Here is a 23,643-nt window from a genome sequence, read left to right as displayed (position 1 = left end):
AAATCACAATGTACATGGGTGGAAAAAAATGTTTGAGTTTGAGTTTAGAAGAATTTTAAATGACGTCTTGGCAATGTTCGAATTATTTTACTGTGTAAAACTACCAACATAGATAGTATATACTAAGTAGCAGTATTTAAAATAGTCAGCAATTAAGACGAGAGTTCATTCTGCTTGCATGGTCCAATCAAATTATCAGGATTATTATTACATTGTATGAAGAAAAATTATATTATTACACTGCTTTAGTAAACTGAACTGTCATAATCTATGGGATAAATGTATTATCATCCGGGAACCAGATAACAGTCATGCAATACTGAACGTATATGCTTGCTACATATATCTTGCGACCTTGAGAAATAGGTCGGCTTGTCATACTGACGGTCATTATGTTCTAACGGGCGCTTTGATGAGCCATGCTTGTCCTGATCACATGCACGTATTGTTTATGCTTATCATTTCATTTATTTCTTCATTCATATATGACTGCTGTAACTGCCAGTTGACTTCGAGTGACCGGTGGATATGTTATTCGCTCAACACAGCATGACAATCAATCGCTGACCGATGTACTGTACTGTGCAAAGGTCGACGTTACACCTCACAAAAGTGTGTAAACCTCGTATTAAGTTTGGTAACCTCTGGTGCTTGCAAGCGCCCTTTACCTGGTAGATTGTATATTGGTTCAGTGGTTCAGTTCTGTTCTATACCGCTGTAATTAAAACGGGATACACGGTAAGTAACACGTTTGATGTGTCATGTTTTTTTGACATTGACACGATTACGCAGATTTAAGGTTGATTTAGGGGGTCAATATTTTATATTTATTTTCCTTCCTATCATATCGATTACTGTATATTTGTATGAAAATACAACTAGACTGTACGCCATTCATTTATAAATCAAACACTGGTAGAATCAATGTCTGCCAGGCAACACGTGCTTGTAGGGTTTATTTGCGACTGAAGTGTGTGTCACATTTCGTCAGTGTATAAGTTACTGTACTGGTTTGCTGCATTAACATTGACTAACTGTATAACATTGTATAAATTTCTTATCGTATATACACTGATTGATGTGATAGATTACGGAAATAACATGTCTGTTTTCATCTTTGGTGTCGATATTTATTCGTGCAATAAATTGGGTAGTTTTTAATCAAACAACCGTATTTCATCGAATTATTTCCGTTATTATATAGGTTATTGTGTAATGAACGTTTCTTAACCTAATATATGTAATAGATCAATATTTTGCACATATGAATACGAAAGCCTAAATTCTGACTCAATTAAATGACGATTCGCGTAAAAATAAGCTTGATTTTGTTGCTGATTTTGATTGCTGGTTAGGTGAAATTTAAACGCATTATTGATCAAGGACCAGCGTGACGACTACATCCACAATGCAACGCACATTCCAATTTGAAGAAGACCTGCCATCATTACCGGTGCCGTCATTACAACATACGCTCACTAGATACATAGAATCTGGTATGTATTCACACATCAGTTTTATATGAGGTTATCAAGAAAATACCGAAGGCAGTATCGAATTCGTGTCGGCCGACGTGTAGCGTCAGATATAAAACGAAGGTTCAGGTTACATTAGCCTTATTAACTAAGTTCTATATGATACAAGTAACCTGTAGAATACTGTGTGGGTAATATTTTTATATCGATTTTTGTTGCATTTGCAGCAAATAGTTACCAAACAATGAGAAATCTATAGGTTTGAATATACCCCACAGCTGGCTTCACATGCATTGTTCATAGTTCATATGGTGCTTACACCAGGATTTAATTACAGCACCTAGGCGGTATGTGGTTACAGCTTAATGTTCCGAGTAATCGCAAGAAATTGACATGACAATAGAAATTCATTAAAGACTGGCACTCCCATGCAATTAACAGCGAGTGAAATTCCTGAGATTGAAACATATATTTTGAAGTCACTGATGTAGGCAACGAATAACTGCAAGTTAACATAAAGACGAGGTAGTTTATTTAATCAGTGGTCAACTAGAGACTGAAATTATAATTAATTTGTTTATTTCAATTTCTCCTGACGTCAAATAGAATACACTGGTGAAACACGGTAGTAACTGTGGGTGAAAGGATGTTTTGGAGTGTAGTTTACATTGTATATGGAGTGGTAGGGTCGGGTGTAATGTGTTCATTTCCAACTCTTATGAAGTCACGTAGAATTTCACTTAATTTATTTTTGCTGACATGTTTTCAAGCATTACATGTGAATCCAATTTTCACTGCGCTGTGTCTCAATAAGGTATGAGGGAAATGGCATATTCACTGGAATTTATTTCAGGGGAAAAATGTTTTCAGTGATAATGAAGTATTATGACAGATACCCTCCCCGTGGCTTTCATTGCGTATGGAAGTTATTTTCACGAGTGATGCGGTGTATCATGCTGCCGTACTTTCACGAGCGAAGCCACGGGGAGGGTGTGGGGTTCTGTTATTATACATATGTCCCATATTTGATTATTTCACATTAAAAAAAGAACGTGCAACAAACCGGGATAGAAATTTAGATCGGGGAACCCAATTGCCCATTAATATGCTCCAAGACAGTGCTGCGACCTAGCAACGCTTGTCAGTGTAGAACGCGTGTCGCTGTACGTGTGAAAATAAAATAATCAGACGTCTAATTTGAGTCATTGTCCGAATAAATAACTCGTGGATGTTTAAGCGCGGTGGTCGTAGCGCAGCGCGTGTTCGAATTTCATGTAAATAAACAATGTATTTTACACGCGTTGTATACGTCGCTATGAGTCCCATATCGAACAGGACGCGACACGACGACCGTCGCCCTTTAGTTGGGACCACGACAGAACCAGAACTTAAACTGGGCGACTACGATACTCGGTTGATGTTGAAGTTAAAAGTTCCTCCACAGATCTGTGTATTGGCAAACATGCCGTGCAACTGCGGTACTCCACTGACGGAATTACTTTCGTTGAAATCGGTCGTCGCTGACTCGTGACCTGCACACTACAACCTCGTTTGTGATGTTGCTTGCTGGTCGTGGATAGACTGAGTCTTGGTTACCGGTTAAATTTTGCTAATTTGGCGTTGGTAATCTTTATTTGGAACTGAGTAACACCGCAACGTCGCCAGCAGAAACCTCATGGTATATCGATGTTGATGGTTGCGGCTCCATATTAATCGGAGATGTTACTGAAAACTCAGTTTCCAGGTGGTCAACAAACATTAAGTTCTCCCAATCCTAGTATTCTATGTGATGTACATTTAACATGCCAAAAATGCTGGTGAACGATTTGAACCTGACAAAAATACATGAAATAGATACCAGGAAGGGGAGGGGGGTAAAAGAAAAGTTACATAACATTTTATTATTCAATAATTTATTAAAATACATAAGTTTGTCCAACTCCCTGTGATACAACACCTCAGACATAGCTCATTGTACTCGGCTTGAGTGTGGGCAAAAAGTTACTATTTGAATTTTTGATATCTTTTTTCATTAATGAGAAAGTTGACCCCGAAGTTAGAGTAACTGTTCAGCAGGAATGGCTTTTTAACTCTTCTGTGATTTTTTTTGGCTTGGCTGATTTTGTTCATACTTGACAGGCAGGTCGTACCATCACTAATTGGAATCAAAGAAAGCTTAGAAAGAACTCCCGTGTGCTGAGAGTTTTGGAGACACATTAACAATTAATTCAAAATTACTTTTACTTGAGATATTGATGGAATAGCTGAAAACTAATTATGCAAATAAGGTAACTAATATGAACAGACTTAAGTGTAAAACTAATAAGGTCTGCACAATGTACCAAGTTTCATTGAAATGTGATTAGAACCAAACAAATATTAGTTATTATGCTAATTAGAGAATTAATATGAACAGATTTTAACCCAAAATTAATCAGGCTGTCTATTGTCCTAGAACATTTATGGACCAAGTTTTATTCAAATGTGATGATCAATACTTGAGATATCAGTATTAATTAATTATGTTAATTAGGTGATTAAGAAGCATAAATATTTACCAAAAACTAATATGGTGCATAGTCTTACGTTCATTGAAATGCGATGGGTACTCTTTAAAAGTTTCATTGAAATCCAATGAGTGGTTTTTAGACATCAGTGCAACAGCCATAGAACAGCAAAAAAATTAACTAATTATGCAAATTAGGTAATTAATAGGCACAATTATTTATCCCAAAATTAATCAGGTCTCTGCATAGTCCTAGAATATCTATGTCGCAAGTCTCATTGAAATGTGATGATTAGTACTTGAGATATCAGGTGAAAAGCTGAAAATCAACTAATTATGCTAATAAGATGATTAATATGCACAAATATTTACCCAAAAACTAATTAGGTCTCTGCACAGTCCTCAAGTAACTATGTACCAAGTTTCATTGAAACATGATCATTACTACTCGAAATATCAAAAGCTGAAAATTAATTAATTATGCAAATTAGGTAATTAATATGTACTGATATTACCCTAAAAACTATCAGGTCTGTGCAGTGTCATATGACACCTATGTACTAAGTTTTATTGAAATGTTATGATTAGTACTTGATATATCAGTGGAAAAGCCGAAAATTGATTAATCATTATGTAAATTAGGTAATTAATAATATTAACAGATTTTTACCCAAAACTAATCAAATCTGCGCATTCGTTCAGAGCATCCATGTGCCAAGTTTCATTGAAATCCAATGAGTGGTTCTTCAAAAATCAGTGGAACAGTCATAGAACAGCTTAAAATCAGTTAATTATCATGCAAATTAGGTAATCAATATTCATAAATTTTACCCAAAACTAATCAAATCTGCGCACTAGTTCAGAGCATCCATGTGCCACATTTCATCAAAATCCAATGAGTGGTTCTTTAGATATCAGTGGAACAGTCTTGGAACAGCTAAAAATCAGCTAAATATCATGCAAATTAGGTAATTAATATTCATAGATTTTTACCAAAACCTAATCAACTCTGCGCATTATCCCAGAATATCTATGTACCAAGTTTCACCAAAATTTGATTAGCGGTTCTTGAGATAACGGTGGAACAAACAAAGTGACATACATACATACATACATACAGACAGACAGACAGACAGACATACATACAGACAGGGTAACTGCAAAGACTCCCCTTTGTGCTTCGCACACGGGAGTCAAAAACAATCCTGACCCACCGCTACCATGGCAACAGCCAAAATCTGTTTTTTGAATACTTTCGCCAAATTTATTGCTTCCTACCAGTCTTGTAATAGCAGTGCCCAAATGATCATGCCTTTTATTTTGGCTACGTTGCGCACTGGTAAGAGATCACCGGCGCCGACATTAATTGTTACCACTGTCAACGTAATCCCAACGCAGCTTTGAACTTTGAATAAAATGTAAATGCTGCCTCCAATCTAGAAAATACTATCGCAAAACGGTTGGAAATAATACATTTAACGGCTGAATACGTCCTAACAATAAAATAAAGTGACTTCTAATGACTGCCATGTTATTTTGCGAACCTCGTATAAGGTGCCCGGTTTTAGTTATAAACAGACGTTAGCTTCACGTTCATGTCCTTCCATGATAACAGCCGAAAACATATTGCTTGTTTTTTACCGGTTTTCATTGGCAACCGAAGTATTTTTATTTTGTAAACAAATTTTCGTCTGCTATTTTTATTCTGTTCAAATCGTTCAGCAATATTTTTGTCATATTAGGTGTACATCACATGGAATACTACGATTGAGAGAACTTGATGTATGTTGACTGATTTTTATCATAGTACGAAGTACCAGGAAGTTACTCAGTTCCAAATAAAGATTACCAACGTCAAATTTGACTGGTATTCAAGATTCATGTAATCCATGGCTAACAAGCAACATCACAAGCGAAGTTGTAGCATGCAGTACTAGTAAGTCATCCCGTCAGTGGAGTACCGCAGTAACACGGCATGTTTGCCATCAGCATTGTATTCAAACGAATCACGTGGTGTGCCGTTCTCGTTCAAACCCGGGATTCGATCAATAGGGGAGTCCCAGTAAAAAAAAACATTGCAAATCATGCAAGTTCAACATTTTCAAACCAATATACTAAAACAGAAATGCTCAGAGATGCAAATGAAGGATAGATATTATTTTTCACTATACACATCTCTGTTGATACTATCCCTTACATATTCTACTCCCAATTACTCCTGCGTAAAATGGACTAGCCTCTTTTCATGTTGACATTCAGAGTAAAATCATGTGACAGGCTGTTAAAATTGGCTGTTGCATACCCTTTCGCCGGTCTGGAAAATGTGTTTAATTAGCTCACATTCAAGCAACAATGCAGATTTCCCAGTGGGAGTGAGACTATTCGACTCTGCCACTAAAAAATAGGGGTGTTTTCAGCAAAAAACGAATAACCCTGGAATACACACAATATACTGAATTTCGGAACAAATCGTGCATTACCTACAGCAGCAGAATACCACAGAAATACCAGACGAAACATGAAAACACTATATATTGTATTTCAGCCTGAACCCTCTATATTGTAATTCAAGGAATTAACCCCATATGTGCATCCATTTCCCACCTTGGTATCACCCACCCCTGAAAACAAACTCTTAATACCACGCTGAAGCGTTTGGTAATGACGCGTGTCGAATGTTTTGTTTTGGAAAGCAAAGCATATTTTCTCTAGGGACGAGGGCTTACGATATAGATAGAACTATGGAGCCCCAGGTACTACTACCACTATTTAGGTTATAAATATTGTTGTTATTGTAAACATCAAAAGTGTATTTGTTATTAATAAACCGAAAATAATAAAGACTATTATAATTATTAATATCGTTTAAAACCATGAACGAGCGTGCTACAAATTCAAACCTTTGTTAGTAGGGAGCGCTTCATGACCCTCGCGCAACATTATATTATCAAACCGGGACCGTGATACCAATGTAAATTGCCATATTTAAATGCTATATAATAAAGTCAAATAGTAACCTGAAGCTGTAACCTAAAGGTGGCTTAGCGGTGGTCGATGCGACGCCTTACTGCACACTTCGTAGCGTTCTTGTGATCGCCTTATTTTATTTTATACTTTGCCTGCTTATAGTTAATAATTTGATGAGAGACTTACTGCCGTACCACACGTCGTAAGATCGGTGGGTAGAGTATTGAACTAATCATATTTCTTGTATAATCATATCTAGTTAAGCCTCATGTTTCACTGGCTGAGTTGGAAAGAACTACAAACATTGTCAAAGAATTTGGTAATGGTATTGGAAAAACCCTTCATGAAACTTTACTGAAAAAAGCCTCAACGGAAAAAAACTGGGTAACTTTTCTATTAATATATAAACATTAAATATACTTTCTATTTTTTAAAGTGTTCGCTTAGACTAACAACGTCTTGTAGATACTCCAATGTGAAAGAGCTCAACACATGCCACTTTTCATTATCTAGATATTCCAATTTTAATTAGTTTATGGGATCCGCTATCTTGATTCTCAAGAAAATGATTACGAGGAAAGCATGACATCATAGCATATTTGTGAAAATTCTGAAAATTACTTTATCAATGACTTCCTAAGCGCATCTTCCAACTGGTTAGTTTAAAACATGGAACATATAAACTGGTTGTCATGTCGATAGAACTAAATATTCATATTTGCATTTGTATTTCTACATTTGTCTACCAATGATAAATTCTTTGTATATTTAACAACATTTATTGATGGAAGAAGCTTAGACAGGTTAATATATAACCCGTTGACCGCAAACAGGGTTCAAAACATGTTATTATAAAATAATGATTTTTATTTCATTTCAACTTTGTTTCTTTTTGTGTCTTGTAACATTCTAATTTCCATTATGCATACACGAGTTATATGTACAGTGACAATTTGCATGTTATTATTTGTTGTTATCAATTTATTTTTTGCAACCACTGTTGTGTTGTCATATTTTACCCATAATTACTTGCTTTTAAAATAAAAATAATGGATAACGTAAGCTAGGTAAACGTTTGTATAAAGTGAAACGCTGTAAATTGCATTGCTAACATTTATAGAGCTCATTCACATGGAAGTGCAATTGCCTTTGACATAGTCAGTCGGTGTAAAAGTGAGGATGAAATAAATGCCATTAATCTATTGATATTTACTATATGGGGCAGTCATTGTGAATACGGATTGAAACAACATTTTTTTGTCAGTTTGCTGAAAATCAATTAACAGCTGATCGATCTTGGCTTAACCAACCGCCAACAAGTAAAACCGTTGCTGATTGGTCATGTTGTGAGCATTCAATTAAGTTTTATAGATCAATAACAAAACTCGATCTTTTTTATATAGTGCGGACATAGTGAAAATTATTTCACTGTATTATCAAACAGAACAGCAATAATGCTCGTGGGCTCGGAACGTTAATCTATTTTGTGCGATATAGTAAAACAACTTGCAAGTACGAAATATGCACTTTTTTCATAGCTTGAAAACTGGTGGGAGAATAGTGCTTATTTGTCAGCGAGAGGCTCGAAACCTTTTGGTGGCGCAAATGTTGCCTTTGCGATTCTAGTTATGAACGTTTGGCCACCTAAGAAAGGTACACAAGTGGAAAGATGTGCGCTGATTTTGTGGAATGTGTTGAAATACTGGCAATCCATCCATGAGTAAGTATAACAATACCAAATATGTATTGCTTATTGTTTTTTGTTAATGTTGGGACGATATGTATAAGTTAATCATAGTCCGTTGTCAACAGTCCGTTGAAGGAATTTTTAGGTTTCACCGAAAACAAACTGCTAATATAATTCATCCGTCGCATTGAATAGAATGCCAGTCATATATATTCTCCAATAAAAAAAATTCTTTTTTAATTTGTTGAATTCATTTCACATATTAGGGAGACGCTCCCATTGGAAACTAGTCGGGATAAATCTATTTTTTCCATGCATCAATACCGAAGTATGTTTAGTTCCAGCGTAGTTCCCGGCATAGAGATGGATACCATCACGAGACATTTTAAAACTGGTAGGAAGATGTAATGTTTAATACATCACCTACCAGAAAATCTGTGGAAATAATAAATTTCTTTGATTACTCGTTAGGCTTAATTACAGATTACAGCCCCAAACGGAAACTACTAGAGAATATACTCAGGTCCAAAGGAAACACCCTAGGATAGCATTCTCTAAGTAAAAAGGCCTCGCATTAGGGCGATCACGCACCCGAGGCCTGCCAGTTTCCAATTTTCTACAAGCGTGTACCGGACAAAAGAGGCAGATGACAATTTTCTTCATTGGCCTTTCCTAGAAATCAAGTGTTTGGGCGATCGACTCTGACCTCCGACATCACGGTAAGGCCTTTCCATTATTAAGGCCCCAGGTTTGCCTGTTCTTGTTGAATCACCAGTTCAGTTTTGTATTTGCTTCGATTACTTTTTTGGTGGGGTGAATTTTCCCGTTTATCACAATTTAATTTCTAATCTTCTCCTAGACTGAGAACGTGCCGACAAAACCGTTGGCACTGCCACTAAGTAATGCCATTTTGGGATCCGCATATGTGTTGTCACGCTTCTTTGGGTTGCCTGCAGGACTCAGGTTTTTGCCTCAAGGGCATTTGCGACCTATGCAATTCCCAGGCATGGAAGCACTTTGAGGCGAGGTAGAAAGCTGAAGGCAAGCGATCACGAAAGGGTGGTAAGTGTCGCGCTGAAATGGGGAAATTGCCAGCCACGGCTAGCGATGTGTCTGATTCTATGAGTGAAAAATCTCTTCCTCCCCTTAGGGACCAAGACGAGGCTTGCCTCCGATCGCAAACTAAGGAAGATCGAGCGTTGCCAAGGTCCCACTCCCTGCTCAATGTAGTGGGATCGAAGATCAAGGCAAGACCTTCACAACCATTCACCGGTAAGGTGACGAAGGCATCAGTCGCTACTTTTGAAAGACTTTCTCCCAGTGTTGAGTCAGTTTCTCTGTGTGATATGACCGAGGTGCCGCTTTTGTTGGGGGATCAGAGTTTCTGTTACCAATGTCTGTATACAGCATATTCCCACTGGGGTGCTGACATAGATGCCGAGTACCGAGGTGGGATCGGTACAGTTTTTTTTGGGCTGATCCAGTCTAATCCACCAAGACTTCATTGATACCGATGCAGCCTGAGTTGCTTGCACGTGTACAGGGACAGACCTCATTGTCTTTCCTTCCTGATGTTAATCATGGTGAAAGGGGCTCCTCCCATGGTGATGAGATCGCTTGTAAAAAGTGGATGTTTGATCTGGCTTCCAAATTGAACTCCCTACTGCAGTCACGGGGTACAACGCAGGAGGACCTGGGGGAGTCCGGTGAGATGGACACAGGCTGAAACACTGCTAGTCCCTCCCCCGCCAGGACTAGGGTAAGATGTGACTCATTCTCCCGTTGGTCTCTCCTTTAGAGGATCAGGGGGGACAACTCACATCAGTGAGAAGGGGGGAGGGGGCATTCTCTGGAAGCGAGCATCCTATGTCCCCTCCTCCAAGGTTCCTACACCCCCTCAGGCATGGTCTAACCAGGCTTCGTTTCATGTGTTTCACCAAGCCGTGCAGAGTGCCCCTACTTGTGACTCTCCAAGGGGGGACTCCAGTGTTGGTACCCCTGTGCAGGGTAGTACGCACCTACCACTTTCCCAGCAAGGGAGGAGCGCTTTTTCATCTCTTGTTCCCTCCTTGTCGATGGAAGGGGTGATTGGTACTTTTCGAGAGAAAAGGACAACATAAGTGATCCTGGATTTGAATCAGTCCTGTCCAATGCCTTCCATTATGGGAACCGTCTACAGGTCCCTGGTGTAGGATACTGATGCAGTACTGCAGCCTTTTCAATAGGTTCCCTGTCCCGATCTTTGTACTCTACCTCTGTTAAGGTGGGTTGCACTGATCAAGAAGGCTATGTTGCATGGTCACTTGACAGGCACCAGAGCCTGCAGGTGCATCAGGCTTTACGAGCTTGAACCCATATTTTTTTAGAATGGGTTACTTTGGTCTTAGAGCATCAGGTCACCCTGTTAAGTTCTGACCATGTGAGTACTAAACAACGAACCACAATCCTCGGGCAGATGGGCCAGTTTCTGGTTGCGCAGAGAGTCACTATGTCCATACTGCCCCTCTTGGCAGTAGCAGTTTCAGTCGAGCGGGAGGCAGTTTGGAGTTAGTACGCTTATCCTACTCCAGCGGGAGACAAGTTTGACTGCCTGTAAAGAAGGCCTTGGAGATGTGACCGGCTTTTTGGTGGCCGGTTAACTAATTCGGTGAATGGTTTGGCGGTTGCTGAGAATCAATGTATTCAATTGAAGATATCAACCTTAGCCAGTGTAGCTAGTCCTTCTGGCCAGCAGTTCGAACCAAAATCGCAAGGCGGCTCAGGCAATAAGTCCTCAGCTCGGGACCAGAACCAGCAAGGATCAAAGCACGCATGGTCCCTTTCTAAGGGGCAGAAGAAGAATAGTAGCAGGAAGCATCAGACAAAGACTTTGGCGTGGGAGTCGCAAAGTTTCTTTGAAGGTTTCACCGCCAGCCAGGGCATGGATGGTTGTACCACTCCGGAACCCTCCCTCTGGAGTCTTCGAGCTCAGTCTACCTGTTTTCATCCTCCTTAGCTGGAGGCTGGAGTTCGGGGAGCTCTAGCTCCAAACCCCCATCCGCTCCTTTCCAGCTTGGTTTCCAATCCCTGGGCACTTGCAGTAGTGTCTCAAGGGTATCAGAATCCTCTTCGGTCTCCTCCTCATCTGACTCCTCATCCTCTCCCTGGTCTTCTGCCAAGGAACGTGGTCAATGCAGGGACAATCCGACAGGAAGTAGCCAGCCTTCTGAAGAAAAGGGCCATACCTAGTGGAGAACCCCCATTCAGTTCCAGGGTTCTATTCCCAAATCTTTCCCAAGTGATTGGGATGGCTTCTTGTCCTAGACCTCGATTGAATGTATTTGTGGAGCTCAATCACTGCTACACTGTTCGTCGGTTTACCTGAAGACTGGTTAGTACACAACTGAGACAGGAAGGTGTTAGAGGAGCATGTGTGATTGACGCAAATGCACCTACAACCCAAGTTTTTTTGGGTATGCAGTTCGACACTGACTAAGAGCTTGTCCGCCCCTCTCAGGTATGGTGCGCTCGCCAACCAACTCCTGTCGACGAGATCAGCGAACTGATGCGCCTTATTGACAAAATTACTTCAGTTCATTGTCTAGCCCCGTTAGCAGCTCTCTGGTCTCATTCGATTCAGATGTGCTTACTGGACCACAGGTTCCACATGTAGAACCTGATGTTCAGGGTTCAATTGTCTGACCAAGCTTTAGCGGCCCTCCCTTGGTGGAAGGATGCCTGGAATTTGGAAAGGGGAATGCCCCTAGATCCGATGACTCTCATTACAGATGAGTCGGTCCATGGATGGGGTGGTTATCTGATGGAACTTCAAATCCAAGGGACGTGGCCGACCACATATGCAGGCCTCCACATCGATTGGCTGGAGTTGAAGACCATCTTACTGTTTCTGAAACATTTTCAGAAGGTCCCACACCCCCTGGGATGTTGTCTGTCCGAAGCAAGATCTGTCCAGACTTTGCATTGATTGGTGTAACGAAAGGGAGATTGCTCATCTCAGTCCCTCTATTAGAAAGGTAGCCAATTTCTTTTATTTATTCGATCAAGGAAAATCAATGATTCTTAGATATCGGTCAGTTTTGTTCCCAGTTTTAACGGAATCTGCTGGAATGAAACTGGCCCGAGTTACGACACACCCTTTTCGAGCCTATGGATAAAGTGGACATGAAGTATGTCACTATGAACACAGTTTTTTTCTTTTCTTGCTTCAGGTAGGCAGGGTTTAGAGATAGGGGCACTGTCCTTAAATGATGGATGTGCATCTTTTATGAACTTATTTTGAAGACTTGTATGGGCTTTCTTGTCAAGAATCAAATCCCAGGGCGTGACCCTGAACTGATTGTCATCCCACGCCTCACTAACATAGTGGGCAAGGAATACTGACAGAAACGGATTCTATGTGAGAGCTCTGAGCTGGTATCCGTTATGGACGGGGCAAGCAAAACCACCCTGCCTCGAATTTCACCATTTCACGGTGGATTGTTGATTATCAACGACCAGTTTGGAACATCAGCAGGTGAGGGCAAACAACGTGCGTGAAGTAGCCAACACTTCCTACAAGAGCTTCCCACCTTTGGTGAGCGTGTTACTCTGCCTAACGAGTAATAAATAACATTTTTTTCACGGATTTTCTGGTAGATGATGTAGTAAACTATTGTTTATTTACCTAATCATATCTACCTGAAAATCCGTGGAACCGCCCACCTCCTTACAAGCTTCTGAGCGGCCTGTTGTGACGCACCAGAAACATTAGTGAGAATTTGAAACTGGCAGGCCTCTGGCACATGATCATTGTTTTCAGAGGTGACCGCTTAGACGAGGACTTTTTTTCTTAGAGAATGCTACCCAAGGGTGTTTCCTTTGGTATATTCTCTAGTAGTTTCCGTTTTGGGCTGTAATCTGTAATTAAGCCTAACGAGTAATAAACGAAATTTATTATTTCCACGGATTTTCTGGTTGGTATGATTTGATAAACAAACGGGTTTGTACAACCCTAATAATTCAGTGTATTTAAACTATACCAATATCAGACACATATCCGTTTTATCAGGAATATTATGAGGTCATTACGGTGATACCACAAAGTATGTTTTCGAACAGTACATGGTCACATAAACCTATGCGTCATAATCACAATCTCCCTGTACTGTTTTCGTGAATACTTAGTGTGATTTTTATAGTAACCTCATATTTTATACATGCAAGGGGTATGCCCACTCAGAGAGAATGAAAGTAGAAAACATTATTTGAGATATATAAATAAATACATTACTTTAATGTAGTATTTCCTGAATTTATTTCCTGGAATTTAAGAATATAGAATAAATATACAGAACGTGTTTGTATTATACATTTCTTAATAGAATTGACAAGCTTGGAATTCATTGAATCTTGTCAAACACTAACCGTCTTCTGCACATCCATTTCACAGGCGATTATCTAAAGCTTCATGTAAACATATACAATTCGGTCTCGTAACAGATGGCACAAAGATAAACACAATAATTTGGTGTAATATGTTTAAAACAATAGAATAAAAAATCATGCTGTGAGCTCAATAATCACAATTTTGTATTTCAGAGAAAGAAGGAAACTGTCCAGACCATATCATTGTTTTGCGTAAAGGTCACTTTTATAGATTCACGGTCACCGACGATGACGGCAATATACTTTCTGCTCCAGAATTACAAAGGTATTCACTTTGATCATTGACTCGATATAATAGGGACAGGAAACACACAACAGAATTCAGTTGTTGAACAACAATTAGTAATGTAGAAAAGTAACAATTCATATGTAGGTTTTCTCAAAATGCAATACATTTGCTGATTCTACATTTTTTTTTTACTTGAGTATCTTTTTCAATAGAATAGAAAGTAAATCATGTGTATTGTAAATTAAATGACACCAAATAAGAGTGAATTGGCATAAGGGACAAGCAATTGATTACATCTCTTCATTTAGACAATTACAATATATAAAGGATACATGTGAAAATAAACCTACTATACCAAGTGTGGGAATTTTGACAGCATTGGACAGAACACCATGGGCACAGGTAATGTTACTTTTTCACAAATAACACTTTATCATAATTTAATAATAAGAAATTTGAATATTGTAATGCATGTTTCCGTAAATATATCGCATTGTGTGAGATATAATTTAAAAATAAAATGGATCGCACGTAAGTTATAATTCTAATGTTTTTTATCTTTTCTGAAGGCAAGAATACATTTGCGTAAGCTTAACCGACATAATATATCTATCTTTAATGATATCGAGTCCAGTTTACTAATTTTAAGCCTTGAAGAAATTTCAGCAGATACACGCCAGGCGGTAAGATAAATTATTCACAGCGTAATGTTGACGCTTCGAACACGTCTTTGTTTTACTCTATAGAATTCAAAATAACCTGCTTTAGTCAGTTTGTTTTACGTGCGGTACCTGTTAACATGGTTATACAGTAGCAGCGACTATAAATTACATGTTGTTATTATAAATTGCTGATAGGCTTGTGAGAAATCCTTATTTGGTAATGGTCATGGTCGATGGTTTGATAAATGCTATACACTTATCAGTTTTGAAAATGGAACCTTTGGTGTTAACTTTGACGTAGGTATAAGTTTACACATTCACATCTAACACTGACATTGAATATATATTGACACACTCATTTTATATGTTGTATAATGCTCAAATACGCTTATGGTTTTGTTGTGTATTACGAACGACAGCAAATATCAACAGAAAGGTTCTAATGATCGGTCAGCTGCACGCCATGTGCTTGAGTGTCTATTTCTCACATTATATCACATTTTTCAATGCCTTATCGCAATTTTCGTCTTCCTTTCGAAATTTATTTATTGGTAACCATAACACCATTTTTATCACCATTTATATTTCAGCACTCTGTGATGGATGGAATTTGTTTGGTCAATCATGTATCCCATACAACTGAGCAAATTATCTCACAAGATGGCATCTGGAAGGTACATCACATAAATATTGTTTTCATATTTGCAGCAAAACTGCATAATCGCAGCAAATGTATTATTGTTTTCATTTATCTGCATGAAATCTTTAAATATGTCACACGAACACAGGAGCGAAGGTTGCTATACGGGACAAATATAGAACCAATGTACAATATTTTATCAGTAATTACATATTTACCTTTTCCAGTAAACAACCCTAAACTGACCTAGTACTCATGTCCATCGCTATGATACAAACTGTCGCACGTTTCTGATATTTGTCACCCCAAAACTGGTTATGTTTGGGAATATAGCATAGTAACTTTTTGACAAAAAATGCAGTTGCACTGACATGATTAAACATATTTAAATATTTTATATTAGTTATAGTTTGACATACAGCAATTTGTCATTCCATTTTTCAAAGACTGTTGAAATATGTTTGTGATTGTCGGAATATCTCTTTTTGTTCGTTCATTTTAATCATTGAATTTGCATGTTTTGCAAGAGCCTTATATATTGCTCAATTTGACATAATTTGATTATCAGCAATGTATGTATCTAATGTAAATCCAGAATAAGTCCATATATGGAATGTGAAACTGGTGAAATAGTCACTACTCAGGTATAGTCAGACAATATTGAGCAGCTTATAAAGGATGGAAAGCAAGATATGTCTTTAGAGAACGTATGGAAGGTGGTTAGTAAGAAGGGATCTTTAAATATTGTATATTAAGGTATATTATAATACAGGTACATGTGACCATGTTTAGTTACATGGATAGAGACCAGTAATCATACCAACCTAATTGGGAACGCACTTTATGATGCTAGCACATGACTATTCTCAAAGATCTTATGGGCACAAAATAAATGTAGGATTCCTTTTTTTCTTATGCCAAATTTGATCATGCGGCATTTAACATTTCCCTTTGCAACATGCTGTTGATCGATGAATACACAATGAGATACGGATATTGTCAGGTGCGTTTTAAGCATACCAATAGAAGTGTATATGACATAAAATTATGCAGCGAATTTATGCAATTTACTGGAAGAAAAAGAAAACCTGTAAACTTGTCAGTAGCGAGAGAGTCTAGCCAAAGCAAAAGGTTGACAGAAACATCATTACAAGAAGATTGGAGCAGAAGGTTGTTGTTCTCCTACCTACATTCACACGACAGAAAGCTAACATTGAGGAAGATGGTTTAATGGTCTATGAACACTGTCTACTTCAACGAGAAAGTCCATATCTAATTGTCAGTGTGCTAAATGATGTGAACTATAAGGTAGAAATTAACAACAATGCAAGTAAAACAATGCATGAAGAGCATGACGATAAAAACAAAGGACTACTTAAAGCGCGGTGGTCGTTGCGCAGCGCATGTTGGAATTTCATGTAAATCTACAATGTATTTTACACGCGTTTTATACGTCGCTATGAGTCCCATATCGAACAGGACGCGGTGCGACGACTTTAAGTAACTGCACCCTGTTAGCTGTCATTGATGATGAAAAAACAAACAGATGCAGTTGATGATGAAGGTCTCTTGAACTTAGTAATATAACAGGTGACTTCCATCATGTTACTCCACAACTTCAAATGAACAACTTACCAAGTGTTCTATTATCTAGTTTTCACTGATAGACCTGATACTACTACTTAAGAACATGATACGCAGCTAGTGACTGGTGCAAGTCTGGGCACACACAATGCTGTTTGCCAAGAAGCTGTAAACATAAAGTTGATAAAATACTGCAAACTGTAAAGTAATGAAACTGCCAAAGTTGAAGTACGGTTGAACATTCATCACGGTAGTCAAATAAGATTACAGCAAGCTTGTCTGTATTGACTTCTGTATATTAAACAGTATAAGGAAGTTTGATTTGTTGCCTACGAAATACATCAAAGCCATCATGTCTAAACTAGGGCAACTTCATGATGAAGAGCTGCTGTCAGGAAGCTGCTATGTGACTCGTAATGAGGATGTCATTCTAGGCCACGACTTGTTAAACCAGAGACACTCTTTGTCTTATTTGTCAAGAGCCAATGAGCAGAAATCAATATTTTACCCTTGAAATGTTTCATTTGATATCACTGATTTTGTAGCTCAGAACGTTACGAATGGTGATTTCAACAATAGGTCAAGAATCAGCCCTGCTCTTTCATTGGTGTCGCAAATTATTACAGCAAATTTATTGCAAATAGATAGCTGTCCCTTTGACAGATTTGACTAGAAAGTGCCATCCAAACAAAGGCACAAGAAACTACTTCAGAGAAACGAAATTATTGCCTTATAGAAAGAGAATGTATATAGAACAGATTTTATTATATGTACTGATCATAAGCCATTTATACAGTTGCATTGTAACCATACTGAGAATAGCCGCATAATAAGATGGTCATCATTTGTTGCCAAATTGGAGATTTAAGACAATTAATGTTATAGGCAACTGGACTGAGAGGTATCTGTGATTGTTCGGGACGTTTTCATGTTGAGGACTATTGCGTGGCGCATTGACCGTAAGACCAACAAATAAACCTAATATTATTCTGTTTCGAAACAATTGTATTTCTGGCAGGGAAATATTTTATGTAATGATCTTTAGTGTAAACTTGTGTTCGTAGTTCATAATATGCTTTAATGTTCATGGTGTCCAAGTGGGTATACATTCCCCATTTGAGATTGTATTTTGATAGTGATACATGTATACTCAAATGATATTATATCCTAATTTGATGTTGTTTGTAATTAGGGGTCAACAAATGTGCGGGAATTGCCAGACCCACAGGAGTTAATGTTTATAGTGGATGATGACATAACTAAGACAATCTCTAAAGCTGAAGAACAATACAGGAATGATGTGAGTGTAGTATTTTGTAAATATTACACAACATAGCAGCAATTGATTAAAACAATAATGTATGCGGTGTGCGGATGTCCTGAGCTCAGCCATACATCATCATCAAACCTGTAAGAGCTCAAGCTTCAAATATTCAAAAATTCTATATTTTGATTAGTAGCTCGTTTGGTCTTATGAAGAGCACATTTGCTTTCTTGCCGTTTTATTTCGTGCAGTTGGTCAATATATTTGTCCTGCAAATTATTTTTTGGTTGGCTAATCAATGCAAAAATGACACACCAAATGTTTAGTAACATTAATTGACACTATTTCTATTTTTAAGGCAGATAATGTTGAGCTCACCATCAAAGTAACACCTTTTGATCGGGATGTGTTGAAAACTAAGCAGATCCATCCAGATGCATTCATGCAATTGGCATTGCATTATACTTATTATAAGATGTACAACAGGTATGATAATACGCAGCCATTAAACACTGAACACAAACGCTTCTTGTAAGTGTTTGAATGTAGAAAAGGAAATTACTCTACTGCGTCCTGACAGATGACAGCGTTCAAGATTTCAGGGAGATGCAGAATGTATATTACTTAAAAGTTTGTTTTACATAAAGGTTGTAAATTGCTCAAATGAAACTGTGAGGCAATAAATCGTATGTACTCGAACAGTATTTATGCAACTAATGACGCAAGACTCTTTCAATAAGACATTATCACTGTACCAGAATTGATGAGTGATAATATGTATGAGTTTGAAAAGCGTCGGCATTTCAGCTGGAAATAAATGTCGTATAAAGTAAATTAGATTGGAATCAAATATATAAACTCACTGACTTGTCTCAACAATGTATTGTATTATGTATAAATATAGTTTATCGTATTGTTTTGGTAGTTCTGCAAAACATATACGAACCGAAGATTTACTGCTTTGTTCAAAATAAAAAAATGCTCCAAAGAGGGACACCTGAAATGAAATGATAAAATTAAATAGCGGGACTCGTCTTCAATGTCATATATTACCTGCCAGTGAAAGAAGTTAGTGTCAGTAGTTTTACAAACAAACCTAATTTGTAACTTTTATTGTAAATTTAACAGACCTGCTCCTACATATGAGACGGCAACAACTCGTAAATTCTATCACGGTAGAACAGAAACAGTGAGGACATGCACTATAGAAGCAATTCAGTGGTGCAAGGCTATGCTGGATGACAATATAAAAGTTAGTATATCTGTATTTATTGGTGGTATAATTGTATGCATAATGGACACGTTTATTTATTGTAGAGCTAACCTTGAATGTACGTATTTTTCAGCCGTCGGATAGGTTACAATTGTTCAAGAAGGCGAGTGATAAGCAAATGCAGCTGATGAATGAATGTGTAAACAACGATGGGTGTGATCGACATTTATTAGGATTACAATTAATTGCATCAGAAAGTAAAATCCCGCTTCCAGAATTATATAAGGACCCTTCCTATATTAAAAGGTGCATATAGACTTAAATATATTTTAATACGTTATTTAGTGGAGTTGTGACTAAATTACGCATCTGCACTTCAGTTCAGACAAAACTGTTTATGTCTCAGATTTGATTGTATTATAATTTACATACATTAGCATATAAACATAAAAGCTACAATGGGCCGTTCTAAAAAGACAGCTTTAAATACTATGTCGGCTTTTGATCTGCTTCAGACATATACCGGAGTATCAATCACTAATTATGGTATAATACATACTGGCATTATTCTCAAATTATTTCATAGTGGTGGAAATGGCAATTTTATTTTATCAACATCTCTGACTGGATATCTGCTAACACTGGCAGGTTTGACACCGATGTGCAAAAATGGTTATGGTGTGTTTTACTCTTTACCAAAAAATGGGTGAGTTAATAGCTGCAACCAATACACAAAGTGCGTTCAAAATGACTGTATTGGTTGTAGAATTTGGTCAGTGAATAGCTATACATTTTTATCGTCAACAAATATGTTTATTTAAAAAGAGTAATAACTAGCCGCCTTCTTCCAAACACCAATGAATCAGCATCAATTGCAACAACCATGTGATATTATTTCTTTACAGACTAGCACTATATGTGTCATCCTGGAAGAAAGATGCTGAAACTGACTGCGTTGTTTACAGGGAGAATGTAGAGAAAACTGTGAATGAAATGTTTACCATGGTTATGAATGCAAAGCTTTAAAAAATGGACATTGTATCATAACAACGCTAACATAACAGCAATGATTAATCCATGCACGCAGATTGAACTTTTTATATCATGGCTGACAATATTTCAATAAGTTGTAGATTTACACTGTATTATAGTTAGAATTATAATAATTTTATATAGGTTCAAATGTCAGCTAAAACGATACATATATTTCAGATGTCATTTAATATTCCTTCATCCTCAAATTCTCTTCGTTCAGTTTTTGTTTTAGTCTAGTGGCATTTGTTTACGAATTGTGAAAAGGCCATTGTTTAAATTAATTTCAAAACTAGCAAATAAGTTACAAATGCATCCCCGAAAACGTAGATGTAGTATTAGAGGTTTGACAATGTGATAGGTGTTCATGGACGTTATGCAAATGAACAAGGACGTTGTACAATGTCTTGAATAGGCGCTTACAAATTACGGTCACTATGTTATTTTTTTTGTATTTTGAAGCTGTGAAACGTATACATGTATATGGCATAAACGTGATATTAAATTGTAACCTTGCATATCAAATTTATTAAAAGTGTGTAGTAAATATCATTTGTTTTTCATCAAAATTCCTAGCCGCTCAAAGACATGGGAAATGGGAGTACCAACAATATATCTATTATATTTCTATATATATATATGTCAGCCCGAATAAAAAAATCCCGCATTTATTGTGAAAACCACTGCGATTTTATCATTGAGATTGATCTGATAGAACTACTTTAAAAAAAAATATTATTGATTACCAGCAGATTTTTCATCCAATGCCGACATAAAATGAATGTAATAATAATCTAGACGGTGGTATTTATACCCTTAATAATGTGTTGACGGTTATTTTGATGAATCAAGGGTATCGCGACAACACATCGTCTGAAAGATTTGCAATTTGACATTGACCTATGAGAAAAGAAATTCATGATTAACATCAAATTATTCGATTTTTTTTTGCGGCAGTCGTTCGGTCCGCGCTTTTCACGCATTGCGTGCGGTATCGCAGTGAACGGAAATCCATTAGTGTGTATTTTATTTCCCGCATGTCCCACAACATATCCTCACAGAAAAGAAAAATAGACGTTAGCTATTAGGTAGTAGTAGCTCAGTAAATGTAAAAAAAAAGATGGTTATTGCTAGTGATACATATTCTGTTTATGAGAAATAATTCAATAACTTGACCCTGGTTGTCAGGGAACACTTGTTGATTGTCAAGTTGAACAACACAACACGAAATGCCAAACTGAAACCATGTACAGCTTGTATAGAGGCAATTTAACAAATCTGTAAAATGGATGACGATCGTAATGAACGTAATTATTCTATTGATAAGTACACATTACGCACGCACGCACAGTCAATGTCTGACGACTTTTAAATATCTTAATTCGCTTGATCAACCCCAAATATATAACTTTAGATGTTAGCGCCATCTAGTGGCAAGTTTGTAAACATTTTGGGGCAAAAGTTCAGAAGGAAGCTATGTTTCTTTCACAGCGATACACAGGCTTATAAATTACCCAAAACTTTCTTTTATCTGGAAATGATTTTCTCTAAAAATTAAACCACTAACCCTTACAATTTTGAATCAAATTAAATTCCTAAGAAGACTGCTGTATTTATTTTTGAAAAATCTGCACTAGTGCTCTATTGCCCTATTTTGTGGAATGACGAGAGTAAACAGTCCATGTAATGTGGAATACTGGTGGACGTAGTTCGACTTGAAGGGGTCTTATGAAAATGCAGATTATATTAGCCGTATTGTCGATTTGGCAATAGGTTTAGACTTATTTCTTTTCTTAAAAAAAACAAGTAGGGTGCTTTTTCATAGGTTTACCTTATATGCAAAACTTTGAAGCATTTTGGTATGAAGTGTCCTTGATTATTCCCGTTTGGAGGTCCGTATATTTTTGGCATTTTGATTTTCCGGACGGGGTATAATTTTTCCAATTTTGTGGTCGACTGGGTCAACTTGCCGACTGACGCATATTTCCTCGTCGAAGGTAGAGCGGATTAAGCACTATTTGATGGGACGCGGTTAGGCTTCAGTCATGGTATTTTACATTGACGACGGCAGTACATCGAAAGACGTGGGGATTTGCCCGAAGTGGGAGGGCGCTGCTCAATGAATAGTTTGCCAGTGTGAATGAATATAACATCAGCATTAGCGATGTTATATTCAATTTAATTTTAGTTTTCTCCACTTGGCTCGAATGACCAAAGACGTCCATAATATTCATGCTTAATTAATCCATTCGTCGAAAAGGAAGTTCGAATGTTAAAAGTATACAGAGATCGAAACGTTTGCTTTTATTTTTAGAACCGTTACACTGGCTCTCAGATCTAAATCTACACCATGAATTTTGTTCATGCTTCAACAGGTGGGCAAACTTTTCCAGCGATCATGGTATATGTACTTAAGTTAACCCTTTTGTCGCTATATCTTTCTAGTTTGTTAAGGGCGATATTTGTAGCACTATGGGTAAACACTGCGTCGAAGATGCATGCTACAGTGTCCAGTGGATGCCGGCACAGACGTTTATTTTATCAACTACTCAATATCATATTCATATGGAATGTCGTTGAATCTGCCAAACGTTTGCCCGGCAAACCAGTGGTAAGCCAACGATCACAACTATTTTGCATGACCTAGTTGAACCATTCAAGCTTTCTGATTCTCTGAAAGATACAAAGATTTATATTGAATTTTACTGGCTTTCGCCGTTTTCTTTTGATATAGTGATATTGTAAGTAACAGCTTTATTGCATGAATAAACCCCGTCACCTCACACCCTGATTAGAACGTGGGGAGTTCATATTTCCAGTGTTTGACCTCGCATATTGTAGTTGGATTGTTGTTTTTGCACGACTCTGTATACCAGTAAACTGTTATACTTTGCTTTTAACGTACATTTCTGAGTTGAGTCTGTCTGTTTGAAAGTTTGAAATTTATTTCACCAGTAACA

At 37.5% G+C, this 23,643-nt stretch overlaps 1 protein-coding gene across 1 annotated transcript; it reads left to right on the top strand.

The window, feature by feature from the left end:
• Window positions 1–547: 547 nt before the first annotated feature.
• On the top strand, window positions 548–20,677 carry LOC102806374 (peroxisomal carnitine O-octanoyltransferase-like). Its single transcript, XM_085501586.1, has 16 exons — window positions 548–738; window positions 1,356–1,496; window positions 7,208–7,332; window positions 8,487–8,668; window positions 8,902–9,029; window positions 14,213–14,324; window positions 14,597–14,690; window positions 14,858–14,971; window positions 15,146–15,247; window positions 15,541–15,624; window positions 18,367–18,474; window positions 18,797–18,924; window positions 19,567–19,690; window positions 19,785–19,957; window positions 20,238–20,357; window positions 20,557–20,677. Exons 2-16 carry the CDS (start codon window positions 1,409–1,411, stop codon window positions 20,675–20,677), a joined length of 1,803 nt encoding a protein of 600 aa, XP_085357712.1. The 5' UTR covers window positions 548–738; window positions 1,356–1,408.
• Window positions 20,678–23,643: the final 2,966 nt, after the last annotated feature.

Source organism: Saccoglossus kowalevskii, chromosome 7, assembly GCF_978046115.1.
Source record: "Saccoglossus kowalevskii chromosome 7, keSacKowa6.1, whole genome shotgun sequence".
In the NCBI taxonomy this organism is placed as follows: Eukaryota; Metazoa; Hemichordata; class Enteropneusta; family Harrimaniidae; genus Saccoglossus; species Saccoglossus kowalevskii.
Note: the sequence above shows the minus strand (reverse complement) of the source record. Positions and strands in the feature narration are given on the sequence as shown.